Source organism: Pseudonaja textilis, chromosome 1 (genome assembly GCF_049901715.1).
Source record: "Pseudonaja textilis isolate UNSWEBS1 chromosome 1, rPseTex1.2, whole genome shotgun sequence".
Classification (NCBI taxonomy): Eukaryota; Metazoa; Chordata; class Lepidosauria; order Squamata; family Elapidae; genus Pseudonaja; species Pseudonaja textilis.
Genome location: NC_141990.1, coordinates 129,164,232 through 129,187,919, shown reverse-complemented (window position 1 = coordinate 129,187,919; position 23,688 = coordinate 129,164,232). Strand labels below are relative to the sequence as shown.

Below are 23,688 nucleotides of genomic sequence, written 5' to 3'. Positions count from 1 at the left end.
ATTTTGTTCACTTTTTTCTGAGGCTAAGACCAAATTTTAGCTTTCATCACCCACCTCTCACCCTATGATATAAGCAGGAGCATAAGGGGATTCATGTAGAATTTCCTTCTATACTGCTTCAAACTATAATAGTTCGGTATTTCTTCCATAATACTTCAAGCCATTCAGTTACTATAATTGGCATCCTATAAACTTTATAAATAAATAAATGTACACATATATACATGTTCCTGGGGACAAGCAAACCCGGGCAATGTCTTTAATGGGAAATTTTCCTATTAAATTAAAAAAACTAATTTCTACATGTTCGTGTTTTTTTTTTTTTTACCAATAACATATCCCATGTGGAAAGAATCATTTTATATATGGTTGTTTAAGTTGTGCCAAAATATGAATGAATGTACAATTCAGTTACATTTGTTGAGATGTAATGTCTCTAATAACTGTACATTCCTGTCTGACGTGTCTAACACATAATGCCCTCGTTATATTAATTCATGGAGTCTTGTTAATTTACAGGTGTTCAGATTGAAAGAAAACAATGACAATAAGTAATAGTAATACAGAAAACACAACAAATCTTTAAAATGAATATTAGTGCTGGTAGTTCCGTAGTCAGTCTCAGCCAGATTTTTAGCACTTTCTCACCAATCCTGAAATCATCCTCATCTCAAAAAATAATTATTCCATTGGAGGAAGACCTTTCAGAGAATGCACACTGTTGGAATTACTTCTTCCACTTCCCCTTTAGCAGGGACTCTCACGACATAGTGTATCTCAATCTGAAAGAGACACTCTCTTTGAATCCCAGGGCCAAAAACGGCTTCAAAGGAAGCAACTAACACATAGAATTGCCCTTGGAAATAGAGCAACTAGTGTAGTTCCTGTAGCAGTGGTATGATATAGAAGGAGCATGAAAGCTGCTCCATTTTGGTCTTGCTGAATTTTCTAGAAAATCTTCACATGCAACTCCATGAAAAGTGAATTTCAGTAATCTAACAGATATAGCAATGGCAACACTAACCATCTTCTGCACATCCTGTTCCATATCAGATTGCTGAGCAAAGGTTCTCTAATTCAACTTTCACTTGTTCTTTTAGCAAGATTTGTGAGTCTACAAGGACCCTCACATTGCAAATTTACTCTTTCTGAAGGAAGGCAGTCCCACTAAGAATCAAAGTTGACACAATTCTTGGATCTGTAGATTTCTAAATTAACAACCTCTTCATCTTGATGGAGTTGAATCTGATTTTGTTTATCCTAACTGAAATCCTGTTAGCTCCAACACTAGATCAAAGTTTTTGCCATGCTTCTATAAGAATGAAGAGAAATGTTTTTTTCTTTTTCTTTCTCTTTCCTGTCCTCTCTATTCCCTCTCTTACTTAAAAGGTAAATATTAGTTAAAAAGTAAATATTAAAATGAACTTGATACACTTTTGCTCAGGCAGTGAGTATTTATGGCCCTCCAGGTATTACTATCCATCAAGAATCAGCATCTTTAATGCCACTGATCAAGTGGCAAGAAGAATTATCTGGAGAGCCATATTGCTTCGTTCACATTAGGCTTGCTTTTACTTGCACAAGTACAATAGCTTAAGTATGTGGATGACTGTCATACAGAAGTGATAGTGTTCACTGTTTACTCATCTTTAAAAAGGAGGGAAAAAAAGAAGAAATATTTTCAGACATGATGCTGTACAATTTTTAATGCTGGATGGAAACTGAAGCTTCAAATCAATTTCTATAAGTTGGTTGGCTTCTTTTTCTACTTACTCACACTCTTGTAATTGTTTCTGAAGTTTTTGTAACTTTATTCAACTTCTAGTGTACTGGTAGCCCTCAAATTAAGGCCACAATTGAGCCCCAATTTTATGTTGTTAAGTGAGACATTAGTTAAGTGAGTTTTGCCCCATTTTTGCCACAGTTGTTAAGTGAATCCCTGAAGTTTTTAAGTTAGCAATCCAGTTGTTAAGTGAATTGGGCTTTCTGATTTTGCTTGTCAGAAAATTGGAAAAAGTGATCACATGACTGCAGGACACAGCAACCATCATAAAAATGAACCAGTTGCCAAGCATCTGAATTTTGATCACATGACCAGGGGGATGCTGCAAAGGTTGTAACTGTGAAAAATGGTCATAAGTCACTTTATCCAGTGCCGTTGTAACTTTGAATGGTCATTAAGTGAACTATTGTAAGTTGAGGACTACCTGTAGTAATAGAGATGTTCTGAATTGTCATTGCTTTTCATTATGTTTATTCTAATGAATAAAATTTCATATGCAAGGGAGTCCTTATGACTGTAACTGAGTCTGGAATTATGTTCGTAAATTATTGTGGTCCTACATTGAGGCATTACATGACTAGACCCAACTTTTAAGGCATTTTAATAGCAGTGATTAAATGAATGTTGAAATCATTAAGCAAAACCATTTTATCAAATGATCGCTTTTTGCCAGAAAGTGGAAGCAAATCCCAGAAACTGGCAAAAATGTCAAAAAGTATGTGTCCATGGGACACTACAAAAAGCTGGAAAGGTAACCTGGTTCCCAAGTGACTAAGACCTGATCACGTGACCATGGGGGCGTGCTTGTACAGCCACCATAACTTTGAAATCGAAATATGAATAAATTTGGGGAGGGGTGTGTGCCATCACATTGAACAGTTGCTAAGCAACCAGTGATAAGTCATACTTTTTTTTGTTAACAAATTATACATATGCTGAGTATTTGATGTAGTTGTTGAATAATCTTGACATACCTTTTCCAAAACCACAAATATCAGGCTTGCTTTTCAATTTTTTTAATGTTCTTATTGTATTCTTTAGTGAGTTGAAGAGTTTTCCCTCCCGTGCACTATAAAAAGCAAATATATTGCAGAGTGAAGGACCTGTTATGTTTTTGTCTCCCCCACACCCCCATATTCCTCTTCTCTTATCACATTCTGTCCTTTTCAAGTTCAATAAGAACTTTAAGATATTTTATATTTAATCTTCTGCAAATTAATTTGTACTGATATTGCTAACTAGCTCTTTTATATCCTAGTGATGAGTAACTTATTAAATTGTGAGAAGATGAATTCATCTCCAAATACAAATAGATCAAAAATGAACATGTATTAAGTGCCATCTCTTTTGTTAAAAAGTTTTATAAGTGAGAGAACTTTTAGTAAGTTTTAGCACATCTGGATTACAATAATTCAATTTGTACAGAAAACTGTACATCTGTGCTACTGTCTAAGGGACGTCTGGATTTTGCAGCATACTATTTTGGGATGTGTACTACATCTTAAACATTTGGCTTTCTTCGGGAACTTGGTTAATGGGGCTCAGCCACTCAATAACAGAAAAAGTGTATGCACTTTGGGAATGCTGGAGAAAGAGAGCAGAGCTACCTCTTGCCACGTAGACATTAGGAATCAAGTGTGCACACCCTTTTCTGAATGTTGTCACAGAGTAGGAAGGAGTGATGAGCATTGTCTTTAAACTGTTCTGTCTTTAAACCTAAACTGTTCTGTTTCTTAATCAAGAGTAAATATATATATAAGAGTATTTTTATACTGTAGTAGCAATTATGGGTTGGTAAGCTTAAAAATATTTGAGAAAAGTACTTGTAATGATCATAAGACCATGATAGACTAAACCTCTTTTATGGACCCCATATACAAAAACATCATGTAATAATGAAGTAAATGCTACTATTGGAAAAGGCAGTACTTCTTTTCATTTTCAATATAATTGATTGATTTAGTTATTTTAATGATTCCACATATATTTGATTGATTTAGTTATAGACTTTATATTGTTTATAACACATGGGCATGTTTTCACATATTTGTGTTGTAAATATAAATATTGATATATGCAGTGAACTGCAAGATTCAATTTTTAATTGTTTAAAACACCTGTCAACTACATTTTTCGCCCTTTACTTCCAGGAAAATGTTATTGTTTTGCGTAGAATACATTGGGACTAGATTTAGTAGTAGAACAATTAATTTCAATGGCTGTGTCCTAAATATGTCTAAAATATGGATGTAATCCAACAAAATTAGTGTTTATGGTATAGGATTTTTTTTAAATCCATTGTGTTAATTTCTCTTCCATCTGTTGTATTAAACTAAATAGGATTTGGCTATTTAAACAATCCTTACAAGTAAAATGGTGCAAATAATGTATTTATAGTAAAACTGTAAATAAAAGAGAAAGTCTAACATATTTCAGACTATAATGGTAACTAATTGGTAAGAAAAATAGTTCTTGTTACTAATACTAATACCACACTGAGAGAGCAGATCTAGTCAATGATTTAAAAAATGTATACTTGAAAATAGTCAATTTATTTAATTCTAGTTTAAACTAATACTGTTTTAGGGCTTTAACTGCTGTATGCAAAAAAAAAAAAAAAAAGGACAATTTGTGACTGTTCATAGTATTGTAGAAAAAGTTCCAATTCCAGCCATTTTTTCCTTTCCTTTTTTCCCATTTCTTTTATATTTTCTTTTTCTTCTATACAGAAGACCATCAAATGAATTGTCACAATACTCGAATGCAAGATACAGAAAAAGACGATAACAATAATGATGAATATGATAATTATGACGAACTGGTGGCCAAGTCATTGTTAAATCTTGGCAAAATTGCAGAGGATGCAGCATACAGAGCCAGGACAGAATCAGAAATGAATAGCAATACATCTAATAGCTTGGAAGATGACAGTGATAAAAATGAAAATGTTGGCCGGAAGAATGAGCTGAGTTTAGACTTAGACAGTGATGTTGTTAGGGAAACTGTGGACTCACTGAAATTGTTAGCGCAAGGACATGGTGTTGTGCTTTCAGAAAATGTTAACGAAAGAAATTATACAGACATATCTCAGCAAGAAAATAGGAATATGAACTATGGGATGCTAGGGAAGCCTGCAAACAATGGGCTTCCTGAAAAAATGGTGGAAGAGAGTGATGAGGAGGTATGTCTCAGCAGCTTGGAATGTTTGAGGAACCAATGTTTTGATTTGGCCCGCAAACTCAGTGAGACAAACCCACAGGAAAGAAATCAACAGCAAAACATGAATTCTCGTCAACATGTCCGACAAGAAGATGACTTCCAAGGAAGGACACCTGATAGGAATTATTCTGATATGATGAATTTAATGAGGCTTGAAGAACAGTTGAGCCCGAGATCTAGAACTTTTTCTAGTTGTGCAAAGGAGGATGGATGTCATGAAAGAGATGATGACACCACTTCTATTACCTCAGATAGATCTGAAGAGGTGTTTGATATGACAAAAGGAAACTTAACACTACTTGAGAAAGCAATTGCTTTAGAAACGGAAAGAGCAAAAGCCATGAGGGAAAAAATGGCAATGGAAGCTGGACGGAGGGATAATATGAGATCCTATGAAGAACAGTCTCCAAGACAGCTCTCTGGAGATGAGAGGAAATCTAAATCCAGTGATGGCCATATCAAAAAGCCATATTATGGTAAAGGTAATATTTCTATCTAAAGTATGTTGTCTTATGATAAAATAGAGATAAATCTTAATGTGCGTATGATGGTGTTGTTTGAAGTTTTAACAAATCTTTATAAACTAATACTTTTGTTTTTGTTTCTGTTAAAAAAATACCACTTCAAGAGAAAATAAAATAAAAATGACTGAAAAAAATAAGCAATGATTATCCTGAAATGCAGACCAGAAATAGACAAAGAGCGGGGAGATCTGGGAGGGTGGATGGAGTTAAATGCGTCATCAGCTTAGAGTTCTTACATTGCCACAAATGATCCAAATCCAACTTGAATTTTTTTGACCCTTATCTAGCGCCAATTAAGTTCTAACCACTAGTTAACTAGATTCTTGCATACAGGCTTGAACAAATCTTCTGTGCTGCAACTTAACATATGGTCCTGATCTTTTGTCTCTGACATTAATCTGAGTTAATTGACTAGATTAATGTCAGGTGCAAAGCATCAGGACTATATATTAAGTTGCAGCACAGAATATTTATTCAAGCCTATAAGCAAAAATCTAGTCAACTAGCAATCAGCACTAAATTGGCACTAGATAAAGGTCAAAGAAATTCAAGAGGGGGCTGGACTTGGATCGCTTGTGGCAATGTAAGACCTCTAAGCTGATAACACATTTAACTCTGACCCCCGTTTTGTCTGTTCTTCTGCTACATCATATTAGTTATCCCATGAAAACAAAGAGGTGTGGAAATACCTTGTATGAACTTACATTTTGAGGCTGGGTGCAGGACAATCAAATCAACCAGCTGTAAAATTCAAGTATTTATAGACTTGACTATGGGGGACATCCTGATTTATAAAATATATAAAATAACACTTTTCTGCATAAAATATGGGATTTCCTGCTAGAAATTGAACTGATAACATAAGATGGAAGCAATGACTGCACATTAATTATCTTAAATAGAAAGATAATGAAAATCATTTGTCATAGAAGACATACTATGTCCTGGTCTGAGATCAATAGCAATTTTTTATAGGCATTCCAATTCACTAGTTTCATGCATTCATGTAAATAGTTAAATTATTATCTTTAGAAATAATTATCACACAACATGAAAGAAAAAGTCTAAACATAATTACTGTAAAGATTTTTATTCATTGATATATAGTATATAAATATAAATATTTTTTTCTGAATCCACATTCTTACAAAGTGTTTAATATCCCCAAGAGTACTTTTGATTTCCATTAACTTTAATAAAATTGGAAGAAACAACATTATTAGAGGAATGTGTGATCAATACAGATGGATATAGATGATATTATACTGTTCAAAGCATAATATTAAACTGTTATGGTGAAGCTTTTATATTATAAATAATAGAATTGTGACATAGGTTATGAAATTAAAACATTTTATAAATTCTGCAACAATTTTTTCCTTAAGCAAAGTTTGTAAGACAAAAGCAAGGATTTAAAACTCTAAGACATATGGATTTCTAACCAGTACTGCATTGTACAGTATTCAAGTTACTATATTTGAACCAATTCTGATTGTACATTTTCTGTACATGCAATTACTCTTGAGCACATACTTGCATGAGTAAGCACAATGTACTACACTGAAACTTTGAATAAAGGCAGTGTCATCTTACATGGTTTAAAAAGTATTCATGAGAATTATCTAAGTTACGGGAACTGCTGCTAATTTAATTCATACATGTATCTGTCTTTGTAAATTCCGAAGGTTACCAGAAATGTTCCCATCAACAAATACAATCAACACATGCAACAAATCTTAAATTACATTAGTATTTGAAATATTTGAAATACATTTTCTTAAACATTTGGATAAAATAAAGTCTAGATGAGTTTTATTTTTTATGTAAAGTTTTTAAAACATTTTATGAGTTTTACGTCCATATTTTTTAAAAATTATCTTAACTGGATCAAAAATAGCTTTACCAATTTTTTAAAAATTCTAAAGAAAAACAAGTACTGCATTTAATTGAGGTCAAAAGCAGTACCTTGGTCTGAAATGGAAATTGTAGGCAAGTATAATGTCTCATTTGATGGAAAAGATACAGCTACTTCAAAAAGCTGCAAAGAGGTACTGTCAAGCACTTGTTTGGCTTTTGAACCAGCAGCATTGCATAATCCTTTAGCATTCCCTTTTTTTCCTCCTAGATTTAAAAATAATGTATGAAAGTTATGTCCCAATGTCAATCACCATCAAGTATGTATAAACACTAAATCTGGCATCAAAAACTCTTGGATAAAATGATGATAGAAATATCAGCACACACATTTACACTTCAATCTAGAAAACCTGAAGCATCAAAAGGAATGCACAATAATTCTGTTACATTCCCAAACTCAGCTGAGATGGGTTTCTAAAATCAGTGAGAAAGGATATCCTTTTTTGGTTTATATGTTCATTTCACGTTAGAAAGCTTCTGTGCCTCTTTTTTACTTTCATCTCAACTGTACAGCTTTATATCAGCTTATGCAATCGCAGTGTCTAGACAAGCATATCAGTAGATGGGAGGAAGCCCCACTTTCTTTTCACCTGGTTCAATGAGTAGAAAAATCATTATTAAATTGTTATTGTTGTTATTATTATTATTATATTCAAAATAACCAAGGTATTTCCCTTACTCAATGTTTGGAGCAGAAAAATGTACTGGAAATGAAGTTCCATATAGGTGACATAAAAACATTTTTATTCTGCATTTGTGGTTGGCTTATTAAATTAGTGTTCACTATTGTTCAGATAAGTAGCTATGACTATGATCTGAATTATAAAAATCTTATTTTAGGTATTCCAGCTCATTAATAGATACTATGTCAATAATATTGATGGATGTTTGTGCATTTATTTCCAGTATTAATTCCAATTGTTTAAAAAATTACATTATTTATGCTATATGTTTCTTGTTAACTATTACCTTTCTTGTTGCCCTGGAATACTGTTACATGAAATAGCATAACCACAATATAAAATTAATATTGACTGGATTTATTTATTAATTTATTTTTAGATGTGGCTCAAATATGTCTCAAAGAGCTATTTGTAAGACTTATATAAAACATGTGGTATACAAATGCCATAGATAAGCCCCCAAGGAGTAAACTTGGAGCAACACACCAGTGGTATTTTATTCTCAACTTCTATAGACTTGTGGTTAGTGATTAGCCTCAGCGTATCAAAGTCCTAATTACTATTAATAGTCACTAGAATACTTGTTCATTTTCTGAGTTTAGGGGAATATTATTAATTATTCTGAGATGTATTATTTATATTACATGGAGAGAGAACATACATATTTGGTCTATTCATAAGAATTCTTGTTTTAAAAAATATTGCTAAAATATTTCTTTTAAAACATCCCACACAATTTGTCCCACGCAATTATTGATCTCCTAATAATGTGACTGAATATTTAACTAATATATTGTATTTTGTTAGAAGGTTTTTGTCAGGCTTCTTTTTGCTGACAAGGCATACTACTGCAAAAATACATTTCCCAAGACACAAAGGCTCAGACAATTAGGTTTCTTTAGCGAACTTATGAAATCATTTCAAAATATTCCAGTGACTGCTAGGTATCAAATGTGAGCTCTGTTTATAACAACCAGTGTGCAAATTTCTTGCATCTCCTTTGATGAGAGGCAGAATTTCCATCTGTTCCTTATTTTGGTGAATGTCCTGATCTACTATCAGGTTGTTTACTTTTAGATGAGAACTTTCATGGAGCGGAAGCACAGAGAATATATAAAACCACATGATGGCTGTTCAAATTTATATGTGCACTAGATACCAAGTCATGGTTAGCCACAGAAACCATGGATAAAAAAGACAGTGTAGTTTAGAACATGACCTTATTTCACTTCCGTGAACTCACAATAAAATAGTACTTGACTATAAAGCAAAGATGATATGTTCTGATCTCTCTCACGCTTTGTATATAGTATGTTAGTCTGCAACACAGGAATAATTAGAAATGATCCAATTGTGAAATATAATTTCTTGTTTTAATCTGTGCTTAAATATAAAAAGCAAATGTCTTAAATTTGTCAAAGTTCTTAGCTGTCATGCAAATAAGGTTTAATTTGAACTGAGATTTAGGATATATGAGAAAATGAGAGTTAAAATAAAAAAAAACTTTTTAAACACTCTAATGTTAATCTACAGCAAATAAAACCACACAGCCACACTCTAAATATAGAGTGCTGATAACATTTTTTTATTTGCTGTAAGCAGGATAAATTTATTCAATGATCAAAGTTGACTTTTTAATTTGAATTTGAATCCTATGTGCATTTGAATCTTATGTGCTATATTGCATGTATCTGTTTGAAAGCTGGCTACATATTAATCAAAATATTAGAGTTTCTGTACAGAACTAAAATTCAAAATGTATTACTTCTAAGTAGTTATCTTGAGATAATTTCCCTTATCGACTCTATGAATTATTTCAGAGGTGCTTACAATGGTTTAAAATTTGTGCAAAAATATGTTTTAAAAATGAAAAGTGTGAATTTGACAAATGTGGAAATCGTCAGGGAAATGGGATAGTTGCATATGCACCACAATTTTGTGAAATGCACCTGAAATAATAATCCTTTATCTACTCAATATTTTATCAAAGAACGAAACCTTGATTTATTTACCTTGTTAGGATTCTTGGTCTCTTTCAGTTGCCTTCACCCTCTGATTTGCATGGATATAACATAGGGCAAAAAAAGGAGATAAAATACTTTTTTATATATAAGTTGGATTGGGGGGGATTATTTCTTTTATTCATGCATACTAGCACTTATTCTTCTATGCTAAAGTGCTTATCAGGGAAGAAGATTAGAAGTGTTCAGGACTTCTCTCTGAGGAGATTCAGAACCTCTTTCTTTCCCTTTTCTATTGTTTTAAAACTGTGACTTAAGAATCCAAAGCAAAGTTCATTTTCCAGGCATTTGAAAATATCACACCTCTTACACCTCCACTGAAGCTGATATAGAGCAGGAGGATGGAGCAGAGTGAGATGGGCCATTTCAAGGAATTGAGACTTGATATCATCGTGGTCCTTCTCCCCTCCTGCCCCCCCCCCACAAAAAAAATCCCTAAAGAATTATATGTTCTTATACTTCTGCTCAATTTTCTTGAATATACATACAAATCAGAAATTGAATTTAACTGTTTGGATATTTTTTCCCTTTGGATAACTGGTTGTGTAAGAAGATTGATGAGCAAAGTTTAGTAAAAAGGAAAAACATAGCATGAAATAATGGCATTGGAACTGCATTTCAAAAACCAGAAAAAAAATCTACACTAATCCTGTTGATTACCTGGCAGGAACTGTTTCTTAGAATAGTTGTTTTTCCTGATAATATCATTAAATAAAGCAACAAACATTTTGTTTAAATGTCATAAGTATTCAAAAATCATAAGTAAGTGATTATTGGGCCAAATTAAAAGAAAATATTAACTGTTTTAAACTCTACTAATTACTCATTGGAAAGAAACAGATTTTTGTTTTAAGTTTTAGTATTCTTTAACAATGTTTCAATAAGTTGATATTAATCCTCTTAAAAACGCCACTACAAGAATAACTTGTGGGGGTCCCCTCTCATGGGATCGCCATACTTCTCCCACCATAAATTTATTAACATCAATATGTGAGTGCTAAAAATGAGAGCAAAGCACAGCCTACACAAATGGTTTACAGAACTATATTAAATGACAAGGATGGCTTCACCACCTAGGACTCTCCATGTCTGGGGATGGTTGTAATTGTAATAGCTTCTGGTCGAGAAGAAGAAGCAGGACATAAAATTGTTTAAACAGAACCTGGCTTGTTTTCTTCCAGTGTTCTTTAAGAACATTTTCCAGAGTTACTGATTTCATTAACTGAACCTACGTCCATTTGGAAATCTGAAAAACATCATTCACTTGACACGTTTGTTGTAAATTATAGATCCCTCAAGAACAGAAAAGAAAGAGAGCAAATGTCCAACCCCTGGGTGTGATGGAACAGGCCATGTAACGGGGCTATACCCCCATCACCGCAGTTTGTCAGGATGCCCACACAAAGATAGGGTCCCTCCAGAAAGTAAGTCCACATTGTTTCATGGAAACGGGGGATAAAATTCCACACAAACTTTTCTAGCATGCCTTGAGAAGCTTTTTATTTTGATTGCTCTTTCATTCTTCCCATTTTTCTAGTATATGTCTCAGTTTAGCAATTTGTTTTTTGTTACATTTATATATTTTCTTATTTCATCATTTTCACATCTTTACTAACTTATGCTTGAATGAAGATGTTTTAAAGCTGTATTCTTTGATCCTGAGAGTACTGGGATATCTCTAAGCAATTTCTTTCTTGCACATAGAAGTATTTTCCAACCAAACTGTATTATTTTAATTTTGAGTAATTGTACCTACTCCTTGAATAGGATTTCTTTTCCCTAAATGAAGTATCTTTCAGTTTGAAAATGTACAGCTGAACCACTGAAATGTTTATATACTAAAACATGTAATTACTTAAAATATTTGACCTTGAAAAATTTGATTGATTTATAGTAATTCAACTTGTGATGTTAGCATAAACATGTTGTGGTTGTATAAAAGGGATAAAAGGAGGAAGAAGTATGATTTAAAAAATTGCACCTGTCTTAAATTATAAGAAATTCTCCATACATCTCTCAGGAAAGCTAAACAAACCAATTTATTGTATGATTTTGAGCAAAACTTTAACATTAGTTTAAACTGTTATTTAAAAACAACTTCCTCAGTTTCAGGTGATGGCTTTCTAAAATCTGGGTATTTATTATATATATAGTAACAGTACAAAAATGGATTAAACTAAACAAATAAAAGTATTCATAATATATCCAAAATAGGATTGCTAAACGGCATACTGCCATTGTATTTGGAAATCCTACCATGTGATGTAGGGTTGTCATATAATTTTCATTCCCCTTCCTCTATAATGTATCATATTTTAGACTAAGTAAATTTCTTTCATTCAGGACATGATAGTACAAGGTGGTAGAATGGTTTAACACGCCAAATAATTCATTCTTTCACTTTTGAGAAATTGAATTGTTCTGCCTCATGAGCAAAACAATTCTCAACAAACATGGTGCCAATAATAGATTAATTTACATACATAAAGACACAGAATGATTAACACAGATTTCTAAAACTTTATGTAATTTAAAAGCATGGAGTAGACTGGTATATTTCTTTCTATAGAAGACTTTCCTTTTTTATATAGAATAAAGCTCAAGGAAACACTTTAAAAAAAATTAAAAATACAATTTCTCACCTAATGTGTGAATTTCACTGATCAAAGAAATTCAGTTGCCAGTTTAGCAAGACCAATAATTTTCTCAAACTCAAATGTTACTCAGTTGCTCAGAGCATTTCATCTTTTCCTCCCTGGTAAATGGTAAACACAAAGCATTTAGGAAATGTTGCTGATCAAAGAAGAATATAGCTTTAAACAGTTTGCATGTTCAGTAGTGATAAAAGTGAAAAAGGTGAGATCATCTTTTTTTCTTCTTTTCTTTCTTTTTTTTCCCTGACTCCTGCAGTGCTGGGCTTGTAAAGCATGTTTCAAGAACAGCTTTGAATAGCAGGAATTCCAGAGTGAAGCTTTCACATCTTTAGTACACTGCTAGTGGTGTGGTGATGGTGATGAATTATGGTGGTTGTGACTATTCTTTAAATCAATATGTACAGGTTGTATTTCTGATGTCCTTGGCTTTCATGTAAGCATTAAACATGATTTCAAGATTGGTTTTTGTTTTTGAAATGTAGTATAATTTGCATAAGTCATCATGTAATGGTGATATGAATTCAAAGCATTTTTTTCATGTTGCACACAAGCTGGTCGCTGACTAATTTCATCAAATATGCTGAAAACAAACAAAACGCAAAATAATTTAGTGCAACCTCCTTGACACAGTGCCTTCCAGATATGTTGGGACTGTAGCTCTCAGGATTCCAAGCCAGCATGATCAATTCTGGAATTAAGGGTGGTTAGGGTTTCGGCATAGCTGGAGGACATTTGTTGCAAAAAGGCTGGTTTACATAGGCATCCACTTCGAATCATGATGATATTAAACTCCTGAAATGTGCATTGTGATGTCACAGTGCAAGTTCTACTCTTTTGTACTGGCAACACAATGTAATATTCAAGTATATAAAGGGCAGAGCTTGTGTTGTAATGTCACATCACATTTTGTCTCTTCTCTCCCCTTTAAAAACCTCTCCCCCCCAATGGGTGACTTTCTGGTTTAACACTTAAAGCTTTTATTTTGGGTAAATTATATTTATGAGCCAGCTCCGTGTAGGTTTAAGGCATTGGGCTAAAACTGGGAGACTGTGAGTTCTAGTCTTGCCTGAAGCATTAAGCTACCTGGGTGACTTTGATTAGTCCCCCTTTCCTGTCTCTAGGTAAAAGGCAAGGGCAAACCATTTCAAAAAGAAAAATGCTAAAAAAAAACCCTGCAGACTAGTCCAGGTAATTACAAGCAGTCAAGATTGACTCAGGGGCATCCCCTAGTCCCACCCTCTCAAAATTATTCTTCCTTCATGAGCCAGACTATGCATGTTTTGAGCTGTGCACTCTCTTTCAGTCTTGAACCCTGAGAATTTGAGATCCAGGAAAGTGAACAATGGAATTGGCCCCTCCATCACCCAAATGCAACCATTGCCCGGTATTTGTTTGACCATAGAGAGTTACAATCCTGTTTGCATAATTAGCCAACCTTCCTGGTTCTGGTGTGCACAACTTGCCCGCACTTCTTCAAAACTCTTTCTTGCCCACCTTCTTTGTTCCTTGTGGTTCTCCTTTTTCTGCTCCATCCCCATTAAGTAACGGCAGCAGAAAACCATCGTTCTGATAGCCATGGGATTCCAACTGCCACTGAACTTTTAAGAAGCAATAGTTCTGCATACTAAGCCTATGGTAGGCCCCAGAACCTGCGTCTTTCCTGCCCACTTCTGGCTGCCCTGAGATGAATCGGCTTACATGTTGTGCTATATTGACTCCAGATACTGGATGCCTATTTTGTGTACTTAAATCAGTTCATTCTTGCGTATATATTTCTTAAAATGGCTCCAACTGGCCACTGTGCTCCTCAGTACTCTTGCTCACTGCTTGTGTATGCAGTCTTTTGCTTAACTGTCACATCAGAGACGCTTTAACCATTAGGTTTCCTTCCCTTCATAACCCTGAATGTTTTAACATCATCCTGCATTAATAAATACACTGCAAGCCTTCTTTCCCTTCCCAGGCTTGATTGGCGCTACCTATCCCATGTCTGTTTTTAGAAATGCTGATCGTTAATGAATCTTGCTTTGTACTAAAATAGCCTCCTATAAACTTGGACTTGAAATCTTTTTCTTCTTGTTGTTGTTTCCACATTCCGCTGTTTCCTTTCCTTCTTCTTCTTGTCAAGTTCTTGCCATGCATGAAAACGTTCTTAAGTGTCCTACACCGGGCTGCACAGGCCGGGGCCACGTAAATAGCAACAGGAATTCTCATCGAAGGTAAGATCCAGCTCCCTGAACAGGCAGATTTAATGTTTCGGTACCGTTTGTGGTCCCTGCGGGGTGGGGAACTTCAAAATGTTTGGGGGCTTATCTTGAAAAGCCAAGATCAATTGCTGTCTGATGTTTGATTGGGCAATGGTAACTTTGAGGCATGATTAATTCAGGACTAAGCCAAATTTCAAAACTGATTGAATGCATTTGGACTTTCTAAGTTCCTTCAGGTTCCTATCCATACTACCCTGTAGAAGACAAAATTTAGCCACATTTTGGCACAGTATAATCCTAATCTGTGATTAAGCGTCCATATTGTGCTTCAATATTTCACAGGCATTTTGGTTTTTCTACAAAATTACGAGCTTATTAAAAATATTGAAGTCATGACTCAACTTTTCTGTGAATGTTGATCTCTTTGCTTCTGAAATCTTGTTTGGCTCTTGTTCCATTTTTTGCCCGCTGGTGAATTGCATACTAATCGATGGTGTCCAATTGTTTTGCAAAAATTATGCTGATTGATTATACCCATAATGGACAAAGACCTTTTGGATATAAGATTTTAATACTAGTGGCGAGCAAAAAAAAAAAGGAGCTTCGTTTTTATTGCCTGACTGAAACCTGAAACAGAATATAATTAAAGAAAATAAAATATGGTATATGTAATTAGAAGTAGAACAGAGTCCTTTTCTATTTTGGTACCTTGTTAATCATGGTTTGTATGGATTTCCAAAGAAAAATGCTTATAAATAAGAAATTCACAGAGCAAGTAGTATAAAACATATTACATTTTTATAGACTGACAGATCCAACACTTTAGTAAGGAAACACTGAAGTAGTCTTCAGGTAAATCCTATTCGGTTAATATCTTAAATCGTAAAACATTGACTTTTTTTGGAAGGTTTTTTTTTTTACCAAATATAAAACTGGTTGCCAAGGGGAAGCTATACAAGGCTACAAAAACGTTTGCCCTGTTGAATGATTATGGATATGATGATATCATGGGTTGTCAGACTATTTTATCTAGAGGTACGTAGCAAACAATTCAAGCTGTAAATTCATGAGGCCGTCATAGATGGAATTATTATGTACACTCAAGGAAATAAAAATTCTCACCAGCAGCAAGGAGATGATATCAGACAAGAATCAATGTTTCAAGAAGGCTGCATGGCTAGGAGCTAGATAGGAGATATGTTAAGATGAGCTGAAATGGAGACCTGTTCCACCCTTACAACTCTACAAATCAGACTGATTCATTCGTATCAGTCTACTTCTGATAGATTTGGCTATGCCAGATTCTTCTTGATGTTTACATATTTTTGCCACTTTTCTACTTTCTAGCAATAGCTTTCCCCCTCACTGTGAGATTGGATCTGAATTTACTGAGCTTGGATCTGGTGCAATGAAGCCTGATGCTTTTTGTTGTTGTTGTTGTTGTTTTTGGTCTGGCTTTTCATATCTGGTTCCCTTAGTGCCTTATTTTCAATTTCAATTGTACACATATTGTGCATTGACAATAAATGTTTGGTTTGATTATCACTTGTCCTGCATGTCATCTTAAGATGAGTCCTCATACAGGGTCATGACACCACAAAAATGTTTCAGGATTTAAAATTTTGTCCTTTTCAGAAGTTCTGAATTTTGAATTCAATTCTGAAAACAGGATTTTTAGAAGTCTCTATGCTGGATGGTATTATTTTTGTTTATTTGCCTTTTGTCCTGGTGCTTATAAAGAACTACTTTAGGAACGAATGTTATCTGATGATCAAAATGTTTTTGCTAAAAAGGAGGGAAGGACAACTTTGGTCTCACCAGTGGGTTCAGTGGAGCATAAAAGGATCTTGATGGGCTCAATTTAGTCCACACACCGCACTTTTTGGACTTCTAGGCTATGCTTAGGCAATATTATCTACTGTATTGTACAGTAGTTTCCCTAAAACTCTTTGGACTTATGATCCTGAAGAGACACCAGGAGTTGATTTAGTTCAAGTTGACTCTGAATTTTTTTTTGATAGTTATGTGTTTGTGTTCTAGTTTAATTGTCTAATTTTTTTATTTATATTTCATTTCATTTTCTATCTGCTATGTTCTTATGGATTGATGCCCGGATTCTCCCAAGAGAATTACTATCAATTTCAACAGCAAGTGAATTTTTATTTCCTTCTTTTGCTACACTTTTTTCTTAAATTCTAATCAGCACAAGATTATTTAAAGCTCTTCCTAACTAGTATCACTGAAAGTATACCTTGCTGAATTCAGAGTTGCTCACTTTCAAATAAGCAAGGATTACAGCCATATTCTTCTCTGTTTTGTTTTGGGTTTTTTTTGTAGCAACAATAGCAGCAGCAGTAGACAATACGGTTGGCAGATATGTAGGAAATTCTGCCAACCATATTGCACAGTTAAGTCTATATTAGGTTTGCCTGGCAGCAATGTTCTCCTGAACATTTACGGCAAACTAAAGCATAATTTGTGGCTTATCAAGTTGAATGCAGCTCACCAAGCTTCTTAGTGGCTAATCATCAGCTCATTAAGCTTTGTTTTTGTAAAAACAGTGGGAGGGCAGAAACAATGCTAATTAAGCACCTGGACTGTCACAATATGTAGTTGGGAGATTCTGTCTGGCTTGGTAGGTCACAAGATCAGTAGACTTAGTCATTTATAGTGGAACAGGAGTTCATCTTTTATGGCGACCCTGTGATTTTAAAAGCAGAATTTTGCATTCTAGAGGATGAATGCTGGGCATCAAGACATAGTTCCTTCCCCCTATCTGTTCAGCCAGCTTCTCCTTTATGTTTACAAAAAAAAAAAAAAAAAACAGAGCTCTGTGAAGCTATTCTGGATGGGACAATTACATTTTCTTTCTGTAATTGCAGCCTCTCCGGATGTCCTATTGCTGCAGCAGAGAAACTGGCCAAAGCTCAAGAGAAGCATCAGAGCTGTGATGCATCCAAATCAAACCAGGCATCAGATCGTGTCTTGAGGTATACAGAGTTGCTCTAACACTTAATAGTGCATTCAAGATTAATTGAATAAGAAGTTAATCTTAGCACTAAAAATACATCACCCTTGAACCAGTGTTTAGAATTAGGGCTTCTGGATCCTGTTTTCAGCCTTTAAATGCCTACCAATATACCCTGGGGGAGGGTGGGTAATGTTTCTCTCTCTTTTTTTTGGCAAATATCAATAAAGCTGAAAAGCTCATTTTTGTCTTAGGCATTGTTTGGTGTAAAGCTGCCTGCTGGAGTTCTGAATCTATGAACAGTGTGAAAAAAGTTGATATCTTTGGGAAATAAACTAATATTTACCGGTAAGTCTTGTTTTTTCCAGCAGGCGTTTACTAGTAAATATCAGTTTAAATGAAAACCAGAAGCCCTATTTTCAACATTTAGCTTGCAAGTTTAAAATTATAATTAAAAAAAGGTATCATTTGTTAGGCGTAAAAGATTTTTTATAAGAAGACTGGCTGGCTTTATAACTTTAGAAGAAATTTTGGCTGGCTTGGTATCTTCCCCCTCCCCACCCCAAAAAAAGAAGAAGAAGAAGAAAAAGAAGAAAAAGAAGAAAAAGAAGAATGCTGATGTACCTGTGTATCTAGCTTATATTTTTATTGTTGCCGATAATTCATGAACCGTCTTATTCCTTAGGAATATAGGCTGCAGGGTTCATCCAATGCCTTATGCATTTGCTTAATGCAGGCAAGAAAGGTATGATTCCTGAGGAATTTGAAAGTCAGACTTGTTAAAAAGATATTCATTACAAAGGTTTACTCACATAAAATGGAAAGTTACTGCGATCATATTTATTAGTTTGAAGGGGAAATCATACATGTTTTAAGCTAAAGCAGCAGAATTTACCTGATTTCCCCATACCCTTCTATCCAAAGATTTATATTTGAAGGAAGTAATTGATTACAGGAATTAGAAATTACAGGATGTCCAAACTGGAAGCTATAGATTTAGATTTCGTTCATATACCTCATGATGATATTTCTAATGTTAATTGGATCTTAAGAAAGTATGCTACTCAAGAACTCTTCATATTCAACATGTTCTTTGAGTCAGATTGAAAACTCAGCAGTCTACTTGAGATGGACTCATTTAATGAGCTAATCAGCAGCTCTTCCCATCCAAATAGCAGTGTATCACCCTCTATAGTGGAATGTAGTAGAATATCATGGTATTAAAAACTATCTGGGGAAAATGTTACTTAGAGCTATTTGGGGATGTCATCAGATATCATGTGTAATAGGAACTCTTATTGTCAAAAATACAATCAGAATAAATATCCAGACATACTTTGCACCTAATATTTTAGATTTATGTTACTTACTGATACTAATCTTGCCCTGTAACTACAGCAATGTATAATGCTTACAGATTTCTTTTCAAATCTCCCAATTTTTTTAGAATTGGAAAATTTGAGAATCAGAGTATGAGTAACATACCAAATTATGTGGATGCTACAAAGCAAGGATTTTCAAATTTCATAAATATTTCATGGCATATTTTGCAATGTAGTCTAGAGACAGAAGTAACATTAGATGTATGCATTCTATAATTTTTAGTGTGGTTTTTTCCATGCTATTTGCTTGAGAAAAATTAAGATTATTTTTCAAATGGGTGACATACTTTTGTTTATGCTCAAGAACATCGGATAGATTTTAGTTTTTAGATGAAGGGTTTGTTCCACTTATTTTTTTCCATTTTCAGAAACAATTTTTTTAACAAACATAATTATTTTCTACCCTTTTTACTGCCAGAAAAAAAGCTAGTGTAGTTTTATTATTGTGCTAAAACCATTTTGTTCTAAAAACCAATGTGCAGTTGGCCCCAATCCTCCTATCTTTTCATAAGGGTCTAAAGATGTGGCTTGAGGTCCCAGTGGGGGATCATCACAATGGAGGTGTTTGATTGAATAATACCAGATCCCAGATCCCTCACCCATTCCATCCCCACCCTACCCATGTGTCTTTGGTTGTAAGGTTTGATTTTAATATTTTATGGTTTAATTAAGATGCAACTGTAAGCCGCCCAGAGTTACCCTATGGTAAGATGGCAGCCAATACATTTTATAAATAAATAAACAAATAAATATGTATTTTCTTTAAGGAGAAGTCAGAAACTTGTGAGAAATTTGTTAAAAGCAGCATTTGAATACTAATGCCTCAAATCAATATTCTGACAATTTTGCTTTTGCCTTTAAGATTGTCATGCCCTCAGATCATAAGTGATCTGAGTTACATTATCATCTAAGATATACAACTTCTCCACAGCTTTTATCTTGTACAGGTATTTAAGGTGAATATTTTGAAATTTACCCTGTACTATATTTACTAAGTATAGTTTGTTGCTCTTTCTCCTCCTTTTTGAATTAAAACAGAGTAACTCATAAGCAATCCATACCTTTAAATCCTGCACCCTGTGGTATAAAGGGAATTGAAAACTATCCTAGCAACTATAGTGCTTTATTTTTATACTGTCTGATAAAGGAAAATTGTCTTTGATATCAGCAACTATTACAAGATTGACTGTCTATGATGGATTACTTACCATTTCCAAACCAGATAGTGGTTCCTGAGGAAATCCCATTTTACACTATGAGTAGAATAGGCTGCATTTTTGTTTTTTATTTCTTAAAAAATATGAAATTGCAATCTAGAATAAAAACAGAATTTGTTGCAGCCAAAGAGTAGCTTTAATTCATTTCTGTTCATATTAATTGACGTATTAATTGATCTAGAGCTTCACCTAAGCATGGCAATAAATCTCTCTTTAGAAATACAGACATAAAGAGGCTAAAATAGATTAGTGCAAAAGAAATGTCAGCTACTGTAGAATCCAGGAATCTAGCCTGTATTTATATGCCAGCACCAAGGTTTCAGTATATATCTTTTTCTGCCATCCTTATATAGTAGCCAATTTTTTGCTGCTTATTTTTTAAGCTTGGATGTTGATGACACTTGCTGGTTGTGTCTGGTCGTAAGCTTATTATTTCTGGCCTTGCCAATCTCAGATCTCATGCTTATAAATGTATTGGCCCAAACAATTTTGATTCATTTTCATGTCTCAAATATGAAATCAAAAGGTAGAAATAATTATTGTACTTAATTTATACATAAATATTTAATTATAAACTGAGAGCAATTATTTTTTCCTTGAGGTCACAATCTGAATTTATCAATCTGAATGTATATACTAATGTTGGGTTACCTTCAGAGATTGTTCAGATGTTGTACATTTACAACCCACAGTCTTATCTTCTATGTATATAAAAGTGAAATTCCACTCATGCATCATCACAAAATCTTCAGAACCGTAAAGCCTACAAACTTGAAATTGGCCCATATGTTCCTCTTGGCTTCTAGGTGCTCACTAAGAAAGGATTTTTTGAAATGACCATCAGAGCATTAGTATTTTGTATATTATTATTAACATGCTCTGATGCTAAGGAGTTCTACTCCCCCTCCCCACCTGAAAAGAAATATGTTCCAAATTAAAATCACAAGCAGAGGAGAGGAGTTTCAGTTTCACAGCACCAAGCAGCTTTAGTACAGAACAGTTGAGCTAAGCCGCTCCTAGGCTTCTTGCTGTCTCCTTCTTGCTCACACAGCAAATACTCTTTCAGTTTCCAAACAGCCCTCAATTCTCTCACACACTGACAGGACTCTAGCCAGATGAATACCAATGAATGCTGGTAGGCAGAGGCAGAATTTTCCCCCTTATTGTCCTCCTCCAAAACTAAGCCCGGCCATATGGCTTCATAGCAAAGCACGGGTATTGAGCTAGTATACTTATAAGGCAAGGAGGTAAAATACTTGACATTCATCTTTTATCATAGCATGTAAAAAAGAAACCAGAATTATGGAGCTCGCCAAAGGATCAAAAATATTTGTAGTAATATCATTGATATCTGCAAAAAAAAGGGACAAAAATAGCTGAAATTATCAAATCATGTCCTTCAAAAAACCTCATAGTCATGTTCCAGTATAGAACTGTTTTAATCTAAATGGTTGCTGGAAAAGTAAGAAAAAGTAGATATGAGATGCATAAGTCTCCCAGCAACTTGGGTTCTGAACTGAACTGGATGAGTTTCAAGATCAGCAGTAGAAGGTAGGATTAGTACAGTTTAACCACTGAGCATTGGGGAGTCTGTATTGCCTAAATTTAAAAATACTGTTTTTAAACTTGGGCTGTTTAAAGAGGACTTTTTCCTATTTCTATATTGTTTATCACATGTTGTGATTGCAATTCGTTTGCTCCCAGTTTTTGTTCAACAGAGTGATGTCCAAAAGTATAAAATACTGCTACCATCTGAATATAATAAATAAAAAAGTTTTATCGTATTTATGAATAGTGGTTTGTGCTTTTAATAAGACATGGATTTCCCCCCCCCTTTTTTTCTTTCTCACTTTCTAGGCCCATGTGTTTTGTTAAGCAGTTGGAAATTCCTCAGTATGGCTACAGAAACAATGTTCCTACCACAACGCCCCGCTCCAACTTGGCCAAGGAACTAGAGAAGTACTCTAAGACCACATTTGAATATAACAGTTATGACAACCATGCATATGGAAAGAGAGCCATAGCACCCAAAGTACAATCCAGAGATATATCTCCCAAAGGATATGATGGTATGAGATACATATTCTTAATGCATTAAAAAATAAATATAGTTGTGACACTGTTAATGAAACACTCCTAGCTAGCTGGCTTAATTTTGCAGTTTCCTACAAGTTTGGAAATAGACAGGGAGATACATGCCTCCTTTATTTTCCTTCCCATGATTGAGTGACAGTGTGCTCATATATTACTAAACTTATTTTATTAAAGTTAGGATAGCAGTTCTAAAATACATTACATCACCTGACTCTAAATTTATCTGCTACTTTTCTTCTTTCTTTGAACATTTATCCAAATATCTGTATTTATAGTATATGCCATTGTGCAAAATAAATAACTCCATAGAATGTGAAGAACATGAATTTGTACAGATTTCAATGCACTTCAAATTGACTCTTTTCCTTATTTTTTTTCTAGTGAAGAAGATATTATAAACTACAGAAATAACCATGAGCTACCTTTGAACCCCTATATTTGAGGGTTTATCACCGTGATAGCTTTCCATGATCTGTTTAATTTATTTGCTCGTAGTTAACATAAAATTGAAAATAAAATGGCAGTACAAGTTCTGCTGTGTATGCCTTCCCCTCCATCCTATTCTTTTCCACCTGGGTATCCTTTATAGCTGGATTATTCTTTTTCAGATAGATAATCATACTAGTCTTTTGCAGAAAATTCCCAAATCCAAAATGCTGGTGCTGTGCCCATTTGATTATGTGTGAGTCTGTGTCAGTTCTTAGCAACCACACTGGTAGTCATTCACCTACAAGTATAATTGAACTAGTAATTTTGGTCGTAAATCATGATGTCATAAAATGAGTCACCATGTGATTATTCTTGACTTTATGACCTCTTTTCCAGCAGTCAATAAATGAACACTGTGATCATTAAATGAACGCATTGTTCACTATGGGGTATTTTTTGCCAGAAACTGGTTTCTGGCAAAAATATTGTAAATCATGGTCACGTGAGTTCATGACATCACCACTGAATGTTGTTATTTTGACGCAGACTTTCTTTGCTGTGGATGACTAAAGAAGTGATCAAGAGAGTGA

At 34.2% G+C, this 23,688-nt stretch overlaps 1 protein-coding gene across 18 annotated transcripts in view; it reads left to right on the top strand.

Annotated features, from left to right (window-relative positions):
* MYT1L (myelin transcription factor 1 like) overlaps positions 1–23,688 on the top strand; it is a 265,036-nt gene that overhangs the window by 203,870 nt on the left and 37,478 nt on the right. For 11 of the 18 annotated variants that reach the window (XM_087916643.1, XM_087916631.1, XM_087916640.1 and 8 more), the window contains 5 exons: positions 4,513–5,484; positions 11,437–11,571; positions 14,930–15,020; positions 17,891–17,998; positions 22,433–22,644. In XM_087916643.1, coding sequence (XP_087772769.1) covers positions 4,513–5,484; positions 11,437–11,571; positions 14,930–15,020; positions 17,891–17,998; positions 22,433–22,644 — 1,518 coding nt within the window. The remainder of the gene's footprint in view (positions 1–4,512; positions 5,485–11,436; positions 11,572–14,929; positions 15,021–17,890; positions 17,999–22,432; positions 22,645–23,688) is intronic. The other 7 variants (XM_026726515.2, XM_087916689.1, XM_087916658.1 and 4 more) reach the window with 4 other exon arrangements.